Source organism: Lactuca sativa, chromosome 6 (genome assembly GCF_002870075.4).
Source record: "Lactuca sativa cultivar Salinas chromosome 6, Lsat_Salinas_v11, whole genome shotgun sequence".
Classification (NCBI taxonomy): Eukaryota; Viridiplantae; Streptophyta; class Magnoliopsida; order Asterales; family Asteraceae; genus Lactuca; species Lactuca sativa.
The window spans coordinates 192390069-192403281 of NC_056628.2; the positions used below are offsets into that span (position 1 = coordinate 192390069).

At 37.6% G+C, this 13213-nt stretch overlaps 1 protein-coding gene across 2 annotated transcripts; it reads right to left on the bottom strand.

Annotated features, from left to right (window-relative positions):
- Nucleotides 1-2213: 2213 nt before the first annotated feature.
- LOC111879658 (histone-lysine N-methyltransferase ASHR1) lies at nt 2214-5638 on the bottom strand. 2 transcript variants are annotated; one of them, XM_023876115.2, is made up of 14 exons: nt 5324-5638; nt 5128-5219; nt 4648-4782; nt 4472-4526; nt 4255-4373; nt 4061-4149; nt 3899-3980; nt 3705-3809; nt 3474-3564; nt 3267-3386; nt 3059-3165; nt 2892-2961; nt 2728-2791; nt 2214-2645 (listed from the first exon to the last, which is right to left on the bottom strand). In XM_023876115.2, the coding sequence occupies exons 1-14, from the start codon at nt 5550-5552 to the stop codon at nt 2483-2485; spliced, it is 1521 nt and encodes a 506-aa protein (XP_023731883.1). In that variant the 5' UTR covers nt 5553-5638; the 3' UTR covers nt 2214-2482. The 2 variants fall into 2 exon arrangements, with proteins under 2 accessions (XP_023731883.1, XP_023731884.1); XM_023876116.3 differs by having other exon boundaries at nt 5128-5273; nt 5450-5637.
- Between the last annotated feature and the right edge of the window lie 7575 nt (nt 5639-13213).

Below are 13213 nucleotides of genomic sequence, written 5' to 3' on the forward strand. Positions count from 1 at the left end.
TGTACGTGCTCTCTACCTAGCAAGTATAGTAATGTACTCGTTCTAGTATCGTCGTATATGTTCTCTTTCTAGTATAATTGTATATGTTCTCTCTCTAGTATAGTTGTATATGTTCTTCTCTAGTATAGTTGTATATGTTCTCATAGTAGTAAGTGTTGACTCACGAATGAACTGACTCATAGTATGATATTGTGTTCTAGTAATAGTTCTAGTATCTTCCTAAACTACCCATATGGTAGTTTACTAGTAATCTAACTGGTACGTATGAACATGGATGTATACCCTTGCTACCCAAGGGCATGGGATGAACTGGAAAGGTCTTTATGACTATATATGTACATATGTTATATAACTAATATTTAAACGACCTTCGGACGAGTACCCTATATCCCACCAGACCACATCTCAAGCGCGAAAAGGAAATAGGGTGGATAGCCTTCCTAAGTCTTTTAAACATTTCTTATATAACTATACATATAGAGGCACGCAACTTATAATTTAAAAGCATAAAATAAGATTTGTAAAACCTTTGAACATAAATATTTTCTAAGAAAAGGCCGACTTGATGTCGATCTATAAAATGGTTTTGAAGGCATGGGTTTGATAAAGCAGTTTAGTATAAAGAACATTTGTTTGAAACACAATTGTAAATAAGTTTGAAATGTAATATACAGAGTAAAATGTACAGTGTAATAAGGAGTTTTTAAACACATAAAGTGTTTATGAAAACTTTTGAAGGAAATTGTTTGGTAAAACGGCTAATGAGTAGCCAATCATTTGAATGTTGCTTATTAATCACATGTGATTGATATAATAATTAACAAAATTCTACTTGTATCCCCCCCCCCATAAAACATTTAAAAACAGTTTAAAACATTGATTAAAGGGTATGAACTCACCTGTAGTGTGTGGTTCTGATGAAAATGTTGGATCGGTTGCTAAGTATCAAGTGGTGGCTTGAGTACACACGCGAATCCTATTTAGCATATATTGGCACACATATGAATATAATTAGTGTTATAAACAACTAATAAGTGAATTGGGACCACCTTAGGGACTAGTAAACACTTATATTGAAGTGTTACAACCATATATGATTGTATGAAGGGGAATAAGGCTTTACAAAGGAGTGTATGGCCAAAATACACACTATATGTGTGTGTGCGGCCAGGTGTGCTGCCAGCACATGTGTGCGGCCCTGTGTGCGGCCATGTGTGTTGCCAGATGGTGTGTGCTACCATGTGTGCGGCCAGATGGTGTTCTTGGTGTTCTTGGTACCTTTTATGAAGATCTTCAAGGAGAATGGATGATACTTGAGAGGATTTCGTGTTCTATGCTTGAAGAAGTGAAGGAAGTGTTCAAAAATGACTAAGTGTGATATATATATATATATATATATATATATATATATATATATATATATATATATATAGGTGGAGTGTGCGGTTGGGAAGGGTGTGAGGCCGCAAACACATGTGTGTGGCCGCACACTCCATGTGTTGGAGTGTTTGGCCTCTTTTTGATTCCTACACTTTGAGTTAACCCATTTCCACACTCCAACCTTGATTATAACACGTTTAGAACGCTCCAATAGACCCTAAATGGTACTACAAGATAGCAAAACGAGTCTATTATAGATAAGAAATGAAGAATGCAAGTTAGAAATTTTCGGGTTGTCACAGTATATTATATGAGTTAATTAAAACATAATGTTAAACAGGAGCGATTAAATGAAGAGTTTATTTGAATTTGAAATATAAAATAAGTGAAAATTATGAACCCTGGTTTCCTATTAGGATTATAACCTAATAGCCCTTTATACATATTAACACTGGTTTCCACGGGTTATAACCTAGGTACATATATAATAATAGAGATGTTAATTAGTGGAATTGATTAATTTTTTTTAACAAAAAATGAAAATACCACATAATGACATGTAGAATTTAAATAATTCAAAAATCTCACATAATGACATGATAAAAATCTTGAGGAAATGAGAAGTGGCAAAAACATTTTCATTTATTAGGATAGATTAGAATAGGGAGATTAAGTACCCGAAAAAAAAAATCAGTTAAAGCATTTGACAATCTATCACGACCCTCATGAAATTTTTGTTCTCAATGGACCTTTGACTATATATATACACACACAAATATATCTTTTGTCAGTGGTTTACATACACAACACACACTCAATATTAGTGATGTTCATAAAAAAAATGTCTTAATCCCTTTAGCACTAAGAATGTTGCTCAAATATGTACACATTGTATTTAATAGTCATGAATCCCCAAAATTTTCTACCTGTTTAACAATTGTATAAAACAGAACATCTACCAAAAATTACATAAACTAAGTTAGGACTTGATATAAAAGCCCTCATTTCCTTGACTTTCTCTATTAAGTCAAAAAGAAACACCGACATATAACTTATCAGATTAATTGAAGTCCTCATTAAGATTAAGTACAAATTGATATCACTAATCATCCATTGATGAAAGCTTGTAAGAAGCTTCTGCTTGTGCTTCTTCCAATTTTGCAATAAGATCCTTCATGAAAGAAGTATTAGTTCCATGAGTAATGCGTAATACATCAACTGCTTGTGTAAGCGACTTAATAGCTTCATCAGTGTATCCAAGTAACCTGAAAATTTTATAAACTTTTTATTTAAAAAAATGTTAAGGAAGTTGGATATATACAAAAAAAATAATGTACTATTACAAACCATTCAAGCTTCCCACACGTGTAATATTGCAACCCTCTTAAAGGATGGAATTTAGGGTACACTCCTGTAATTAAATAGAATAATCAATGGTAAATGGATATTTTATTATTTTTAACTTTTGATTATAATGATTATGGAAGATATTTTTGTAATAGATAATGTACTTTCATAAACTGGGATAGTGAGTCTACAATATGTAAGTGCTTTCTTCCAATCTTGCAACTCCATTAATATCTGTAAAAAAAAAAAAAAAAAAAAAAAAGTGTGACATTTATCAACTATTTAACTTCTTTAAAAAATATATATGTATAAAAAGGATTAAATGCATTACTTTTAATAGAGTTTCCCTTGTACGCATTAGATTGATTGAAAAGGGATGACAAAGCTTCATTTGGAGTTTCTCAACCATTAAATACATGTCAAGGGCTTCCTTGTTATCTGAAATCTAATTAAGGAAGATTTTCAAGAAATGAAAAAAAAAAGTAAAAGATATCGACAAATACATATATATTAATTACATAGAAAAAATTAAAGGATACGACAAGAGGAAAGTGCTACAGATGCCTTGTTTGAAATTGTTTTTTCTTCACTAGCAATCTTTACAATTTCTTCTTTCTCCCTTACAATCCCACATTGTTGGCATTTAAATCCTTTACTTTCTGCAAACAAAATTATAAATAAATAAATAAATAAATAAAACAATATCAACACTACAAGAAATCAAGTCTCATGGATTAATATCATACCAAGATCACGAAGCAAGAAGCCATTGCATGTGTGATTCTTGCATCTGTATCCTTCAAGAATTGCACTTTCTTCAATGTCATCATGCTCACCCTTTCAATCAAAAGCAATGCAGTTTTTATTCATAATAACAAAATGTAACTTATAATTTGTAACCAATAATAATACCAAATATCTTCTAACAAATAATGATTTTTTGGTGAAGTGAGTAATAAAAGTAGAATGTAAATTACCAGTTTTATGCATCGGGGACAACTGCAGATGAAGAAGTATTGGTCTTTCAGAGCCTTTTGTCTAGTCATGGTGCTTCCTGCTGTCTCTATGTAACTTATCAATACCTTTATATTATATTATATTATATTATTATTAGAATAAAATCATAAATAATCTGATTCTTAAAAATAAAAGGATTGTAATTAAAACATACCTCACTGCCTTTTGGTATTGTTTGCATAGCACGTACAGTTGCAATTCTGCCCTCAAATACAAGAACTGAATTTGGAGAGCAACTGTAAAATCAAAGTCATTTGTTAGTTGATGTGAGTGAAGTTTCAAAGAAGAAAAATACCATTTTTACCCCTGAAGTCACCTGTGATTTATAATGGAAATGACGGGATATAATCCGGTTCCTAATGGTATCAGCTCACTGTCACAAATTGTATGTGCATTGCATGCGAGCTGTATGTGAAATGTGATTAAAATAGTTGGTTTTAATTATTGGGAAAAATAGCTGCAAGATTTACTAATCTAAAAAGTAAATTGGATGTTTAAAGAACATTGTACCTTGGAGAAATTCTGTGCAATCTCTTTAATATTGAGAGTAGACCACTGGAGTATTATATTTACAAGACTTGCCATTTGTGCATACAACACCAACTGCATCTCTTCAACTTCAGAGATATCTTTATGAAAATGTGTCAAATTTAACAACAAAAACCATTGAAACTTAGCATCACAATACATATATATACTGGGCAATACTCCATATACACAAGGATACGAGATACTAAATCTTTCACCAGATTGTAGTTGTCTGTCACACTAGTAGGAATAACCTGGCATTAATGCTAGTGTTAAATATTATATATATATATATATATATATATATATATATATATATATATATATATATATATATATATATAGAGAGAGAGAGAGAGAGAGAGAGAGTTTCACCTTTTCATTCTGCAATTTCCTGCGTAGGTAAAGTTTAACCATCAAACGTATAGAAGGTGTAAGAGATTTTATTCTATTTTTCTCCAGCTTGGCGAGAAGTTGGCATTCAAGTCGATGGACCTTCCAATCAGATGTCTAAAATGATCACCAATGAAAACATCAGATTAAGAACTAAGAAGGAGATGATGATTTCAATAATGATGAACTAATGGAAGCAAATAGCAGCATATTTTCGTTTAGTTGTTTGTTATGGCATCCTAGACTATTGTAGTTCGAAAAACCTATCCAACTATAATTGGGTAGAATTTTTCAAAGTACAATATGTTCAAATGAAAGAAAAAAGAAAGTACAATACCTTGGATGAGAGAAAATTAAAAGTAGAAAGATGTAATAGAAAGAAATGAAAGTAGGATGTGATAATAAACAAATTAATGGAAGATGAATGCTATAGATAAGATAACAACATGAAGCAAAATATACCTGGCACTTACTTCCACAATACCACACAACTTGACAAGATGAACATCTCTTCACATTACTTGATGTAAAACACCAATCGCATCTGGATTTCACTGGAGTTTTGTTTGGTACAGAAACATAAGGTTCTTCAGATAATATAATTTCTCCTGTAATTTAAGAATATAAATAGAATGATCAACATCCAATCCACACAAACCTGTTTCATAGTATCGTTTAATTGTATCGGTTTTGAGAGGAACACATTTTGACCGGTTATCCAAACCACGATTGACCCATTTGCTAGCTACAACTGAGGGATGAAGGTTTAGAAATCGAGAGATACCTGGGGAATATTCTCGAGTAGTGAAGAGGCAGCGACCTTTCTCCGGAAGTGTCGAAACTGATAGACCATGGTCATGTAGCAGGAGCTTCTGCAAATCTTCCATAACGAGCAAGAGTAGGCACCCAATTCGCACTGAAGACGGCAAACAGAGAGAAACCAACGAAACCCTTTCAGTCCTGTGATATACTCGACTTATAATTAATACAATATTTAAAAAAATAACAACTCAAATTTATTTACATATATTAAACCTAACAAACCTAACCAATATTATATAATCTAAAATTAATAATTAATTATTTTAAATAAATTATTAATTAAGAGATTTTTTAGTTATATAAATTTTAATAATTGATTTAAATAAATATGTGAAATTATATCATTTTATAATTTGTATTAAGTTTATTTTAATTTTTATTCTAGTGTTATTAATTTAATGTAATTAGAGTGGTAAATTTAAAATTTGAAATGGAAAATTAATAGGTTTACAAATGACATGTATTAATTAGGAGATATAATATGGTGACATATGACAAAAGGAAAATAAAATATACATTAATTAGGAGGCCTAATAAGATGACACATGTCAGAAAGAAAATAAAATTATTATTTTATTAGATAAGAAGATTACTTATTAGTTATTTTTTAAACATACATCATTAAATATTGAGAAAATTACAAATTTAGCCTAATACACCAATTTCGTTATGAAAATAACCAAAAAAACTCAATTTTGCAATTTTAGCCATTAAAATCGAATATGGTTTATATCCATCTGCGATTTCATGAAACCATCTTCGTGCTTTAGCCACTTGTACATTCAAAGGTGGTTTTTTTTTAAAAAAAAAAAATATGTGTGTATGTGTATATATATATATATATATATCATTTCTCCAGCTAAAATCGCTCCATCTGCGATTTCCTCTCAATTTGATTTGTGATTTTGTGATTTTTTTCATTTTATTTTTTTATTTTTGACTACGAAATTGATGGGTTTGACTACGAAATAACCTTATTATATATAAACTTTTGCAAAAAAATTATCAGTTTAGTTGTTATTTTTTTGGAAAATTTGCTTAAAACCTCTCTAAAAAATATTGAATATTTAGTTTGCCTTATAAGTGGTGGGAGATAGCAAGTTACTGAAACAAATTTGGAATACGTATGTCCACATGGAGGTATTTCTAAATTCACTTTGATATTTTCTGATTATATTAGTTATGGTGAATTTCTATCTTTGGTGAAAAGCAAAATCGGTTTGTTAGAAAAATATAAAATTAGTTTTCGTTTCCATCATCCTGAATAGAATCGTTATATAGTCATGGTTGAAGACATGGATGTTAGAATGTTGATAAATGTAATAAAATGTAGTGGAGAAAGGGTTGTGAAAGTGTTTGTGGTGGCTGATGAATGTGATGCAGATAAGGAGGGTGGCCAGAGTAGAAATGAGTTGGTTGCTAATTTATGCAGCGATAAAGGGAGCAACAATCCAATAGGGACTTTCAATACTCCTAGTGTACCTCAATTTCATAGTGTTGCTGAAAATGTTAATGTTAGGTATTCACCTATTCACTATGTAGATCCTGAGAATTACAAGTATGTTGGTGATGATGATGTTGATACATATCTTAATGACATGGTTGGTCGTTGTGTTGATGTTCCCGAACAAGAAGTTAAAGTTATGAATAGGCGTGTAGTAGATAAAAGTAAAAAGAAAAAAGTTGTTATTCAAAAAGATGAAAATGTGCATGTTTACAGGGATTATGTTGATGTTGCTGATGTAGCTTTAGATATAACCGACTTAGAAAGCAATTCTGATGGAGATGAGTTAGGTGATGAAGTTAAAGCTAAATTTCTCGATAACCTTTTTTTACGGTGTAACGACCCAAATTTCACGTCCAAAAATTTTCTTTTTAAATCAATATTTTAGAAAACGGTTGTAATTAAAACATTGTCTGGTCAAACAATTTCATAACATACATCGTGTCTGAAAACCAAAACATGAAAAACAATCAACTATCAGAGTACAAAATCCCAGAATGACTCATGGTGCGAAAAACAAGGTGCGTGTATGATGTGCCGCTACCGCGCCAGCTCCTTCCCTCTTGAAGAAGAGGTACCTGAAAACAAAACTGTAAACCGTAAGCACGAAGCTTAGTGAGTTTCACCATAATACCTCATACCATACAAACATACAATGAACAGCTAGGAGATACGGGCCTCGCCCACACTCCCCTATCTGAGAGATACGAGTCTCACCCACACTCCACTATCAGAGAGATATGGGCCTCGCCCACACTCAGCTGCTACCATAACATACAAGTATCACACAGACAACGAGTATAAACAATTCTATCATACTGGCATATATCATAATCAACCTCAACTATGAGATACGGGCCCTGCCCACACTCCGACACTAACATATCGTCTATACGGGTCGGCCTTGGTGCCTTAGACCCGTTACTATTGGAAGGAAACTCACCTCGTAACGTAGCTACCGAAAGTCTGACTGCCAGACGTCTGGCGGCTGTACCGGTAATCCTCCGGCTACAAATCCATAAACATATATTAGCCACTCATAAATACCCTTAGGTCAATTGACTGACCCACCCCTGGTCCAAGGTCAACTCCTTGGTCAAAGTCAACTTCCAGTTGACTGGATTCGCCGAGTCGTGGCACAGACTCGTCGAGTCCTTCTCCTACTAACCCGATCCTACTCGCCAAGTCCCTCTTCCCACTCACTGAGTCACCCTTAACTCACTACTCGGGACTATAGAGCTGACTCATGATCCGACTCGCCGAGTCCCCACGAGCAGATCTCCTACTCGCTTCCAAGTCCTCACCAGAGCATCCCTTAAGAGGATTTGGGGTTCTGGGACTATTGCTACACGTTAAATTGCTAATTCTACGTGCAGATACAAAGGGTTGGACCTTCAACACTTAAACCCCTCTTACTCGGTGACAGTTCATATGACTCGCTGAGTTTGAAGAACAACTCGTCGAGTTCCAGGCAATCTTCATAGGACTCGCCGAGTCTAAAGTCATCTTCATAGAACTCGCCGAGTTCCACTTTGGGACTCGCCGAGTCCCTTCAACCCACTTCTCATACAGACCAAATCTGAGACATTCAATGCTTCTAAACCATAGATCTATGCTCCTAGGGCATGCTTATCACGTAAAGTTGCAAACTTTACGTGCATGCATGGCCTTACAAGCTCAAAAAGGCAAATCCAAGCTCTTTAAGAGGTCATACACTCAATAGGGACCTCAATAACTCCAACCACAAAGACTTTACACTTCTAAGATGTCTATAAGGTCCCAATCTGAAGTCCTTTCAGAACATAGAGCATGAATACATGGAGTTTGAGGTTTTAGGGCTTGAAAACCACTAATTTGGGACAAAAAGGGGATCTAATGAACTAGTGATCAAGGCAAGAACTTTTCTACCTGAATGGAAGCTTTTCACAGTATAGATTCCGGATCTACCTCCCCTCCTTGCACACTTCGACCTCTTCCCTCTTCTTCTAACCTCCCAAACCTTCCTCACAAGGCCAAAATCACCCTCAAGAACAATATGGGGGCTAGGTTTTCTTTCTACAGCTCTCTGGAAGTGTTAGGGACAAAGGAGGCCAAGTTAGAGCGTTTAAATAGGGTGCAAACACCCGTATTAGGGTTTTTGCCCAAACAGGGTCTACTCGCCGAGTCCGGGGGCCGACTCGCCGAGTCCAAAGTTCAGACCCCGCGTCTTATCCCGCTCCTACTCGGCGAGTTGGTCCTTCAACTCACCGAGTCCAAGGCAATAATGAACTAATTTAAAATATAAATCATAAGGAGTACATACCATGAACTAGGTGCTACATACGGTATGCCCCCCTGTACCAGCATGTCTAGTTGATATTAATGAAGATATCCCAGCACAGATGTAACATCCGGGATTTGAAGATATTATTATTATTGATCATCTTAATTGAAGTGTGGAATGGTTTGATTTGGGCTTGCAAGTGGGTTGAGGAAGCTTCGTACGTGGGGAGTACATTGCCATGTACGCCCAACGTACTCGTGAGAATGAACTGTGGAGGCCATGTATGTACGCCCAACGTACCAGGAGTACGCCCAGCGTACGTGTGCAACTCTTTAAACCCTAAAATTTAGGGTTTACTCCCTATATAAAGAACATAACCCCTGTTGGTTCAACCTCCCTTCACCCTTAGCCAACCTCCACGAAAACCCTAACCCCCCCTTTTGTGTGTCTTTGTGCTTTGGAAGCCATTTGAGAGTACTTTGGTGTGGTTGTGTGCTTTGGAAGAGAAAGGAGTTTGAAGGAGCAAGAATCCACCAAGAGCTCGTAGATCTAGAAGATTGGCATCATTTCTGACTCTTTTGAGGTATCAAGTTCCAAACTTGGCCATTATATGTTTAGATTTGTTCATTTGGGTATTTTATGTCACCTTTTGACACCTTTGCTGAGAATGCTTGAGTATTGTAACGACCCAAAAATCACGACTACAAATTTCTTTTAAAACATTACTAAAACTAGATTTATAAACAACGTATCATAAGTCAAACATAACTTTCGAGTATTAAATTCAAAACATAATATCATTATCAGAGTCAAACATTCCCAGGCTAACTGACTATGGTGTGTGCTCTGCAATCTTCCCGAGCTCCTCTTTTGAAAACCGAGTACCTGAAACCAAAATTGAAAACCGTAAGCACGAAGCTTAGTGAGCTCCCCCAAACTACCACATACCATACCATAACATATAAAGCACATACTGGGCCTTGCCCACTGCATCGGACCGAAGTCCGGGCTAACTGGGGCCTTGCCCCCTGCCTCGGACCGAAGTCCGGACCAACTGGGACCTTGTCCTGTGCATCGGACCGAAGTCCGGGCTAACTGGGGCCTTGCCCCCTGCATTGGACCGAAGTCCGGACTAAATGGGGTCTTGCCCCCTGCATCGGACCGGAGTCCGGACTAACTGGGACCTTGTCCCCTGCATCGGACCGAAGTCCGGGCTAACTGGGGCCTTGCCCCCTGCATCAGACCGAAGTCCGGACTAACTGGGGCCTTGCCCCCTGTATCGGACCGAAGTCCGGGCTAACTGAACAGAACATAGCATAAACATATCAACTAGCATGAACACACATATACTGCATACTACATCGGGCCGTGGCCCGGAACACATAACACATAATTCTTGTCTGAGCCACGAAGGCATCAAACATACTAAATACTGCATCAGATCAAAATCCGGAAACTGCTACCAGCTAAACGGGTCGGCATTGTGGCCTTAGACCCGTTCCTACTAGAAGGAAACTCACCTGAACTGCTGAGCTCTGTTGATAAACCTCTGGCTGCTACTCGACAATCCCCTGAACCGCTGCTCCTCTAGCTCTCCGAGCTATCAATATACATATAACACTTAGTCTGACAGTCAACTAAGTCAACTCTGGTCAAAGTCAAAATCCTGGTCAAAGTCAACCTTCCAGGTCAACCCTACTCGCCGAGTCCTCCTAATGACTCGCCGAGTTCTCGACTCGTCGAGTCATTCTATGACTCGCCGAGTCCAACTAGTTCCAAGTCCTGTCCTGTCCAACTCGCTGAGTCACCACCCGACTCACTGATTCGAGTCTCAACTCGAAGGGTTTGAGGTTTCGCGACCTGACTCGCCGAGTCCAAGGCAATCTTCAACCAACTCGTCGAGTTGTTCTTCCAACTCGCCGAGTTCATGCTTAACTTCATCCGACTCGACGAGCTGTTCATCTCACTCGTCGAGTTCCTCCTCATCTTCAAGCTACTCGCCGAGTCCACTCGAAGGACTCGCCGAGTCTATTCAGATCTTCATACATGCAGAGGACTTTTGAGTCATGCATGGACTCCATACTGCAGATCTACCCTTCCCAAGCCTATTCTCCACGTAAAGTTGCAAACTTTACGTGTAGAGAAGGAGATCTAGGCACCATACACCATAAACTTAGGGTTTGAGACAAAGGGGCTCAACAATCAACCCATAGACTGATGCTTTATGATTCTCTAGGCCAAGATACACATAGATCTGAAGTAGCAACTTCAGATCTGGGCTTCTAACTCGAAATGGCTCAAGAACTTGCCCTAAAAGCCCCAAATCCTATGATAAAGGTTGATCTAAATGCAAAAGAGGGAAGGTCACGACTCATTACCTTCAAATGCTCTGGAAGACCTCACAAACTCTGGATCTACTGCCAATTCTTGAATCCCCAATGTGAGCCTTCTTCCTTCTTCCTTCAAACCACCCAAAATGGCAAGAAAACTTGAATGAGCAACAATGGAGGCTTAGGGTTTCTGGTTCTGGACTATAGGGCCGCAACTGAGCCCTAGGAAAGAGAATAAGATGCTTAAATAGGGTACCAAGTCCCGAAATTAGGGTTTCCAAACCCAGACCTGACTCGCCGAGTCCACTTGCCGACTCGCCGAGTCGGTCAATTGCTTTACATCCGGATCCCGCTCCGACTCGCCGAGTTTCTCCCTGGACTCAACGAGTCAACCCTCTTCAACTTAGGGTTTTTCCTTTCCTTTCTTGACCTTTCTGATTTCGGGTGTTACAAGTATTGAGGGTTTCAGAGCATAAGAGTTGTCCTTTTGGAGTCTTAGAAGTATCTATGGTCATAAAAATCGGATCTTGATGGCTAAGCCACAACCATGCATGTGTTAGTGGGTCTTAAAGCTTGTTAAAAGGACCAAAATCATGTTTTGACCCCGACCATGCATGCAAGCACATAAAGTTTGTGACTTTATGGTTTAGGAAGTCTTAAAGGACCTGGATCTACAGTTTGGACGTAAAGACTTAATGGATTAAGTCACAAATGATGTCCCAAGGAAGTTGGCTAGTACGCTGGGCGTACTCCCTGGTACGTCGCGCGTACTGGGTCAGCTCCCCGTTTTGGTCAAGGACAGCGTACGTTGGGTGTACATGCCAAGTACGCCGTGCGTACGCATGCAGAGAGGATGTTTTGGGCCTTCAGGCCTTAAGATAATGGGCATGGACTTTGGGCCCCGTGGCCTACTGTGAAGTATGATTTTAGACTTGGGAATCTGGAATTAGAGTATTGGGCCTATTGGGCCATGATTGGACCCTTTGGAATTATTAGATTTGGACTTGGAACTTTTGGGCCCATTTGGAAGGGGATAAGGCCCAATTCAGAAATTGGGCAATTAATGGACCCTTAAGGAGTCTTTGATGGGTCATAGGAGGGTTAGGCTTAATAAGATAGAATTGGGACTTATGAATGTTCCAATTGGACCAAGGGGTAAAATGGTCATTTTACCCTAGGTAGTGTTATAGACTCTGATTGAATGTTAATGTGATTATGATAGTTGGGAGTCATCGGAGCAGCTGTTAGAGACTACCTTCTGCGAGATTCGACACGCAGTTTACAAGGTGAGTTACCTTCCAGTAGAAGTGGGTCTAAGGCCACAATACCAACCTACTAGTAAGAGTTTGTAGTTAGAAGATTGTTTGTGTGATAATTGTCTGGTATGCTACTGGTTGTTATGATCTATGTGACAGTATGTTATGATTCTATGTGGTAGTGGTAGGGGTGAAATAGTCCCCGATATCCGGTTGAAATAGACCGAAAGGGGAGGCCAGCACCCAGATATGCTAGGCACTTATCCGGTTGAAATATACCGAAGGGGAGGCTGACACCCAGATATGTCTGGCTTAATATGTTATTGCGTGGTATGTGGTATGATGGGGGAACTCACTAAGCTTTGTGCTTACG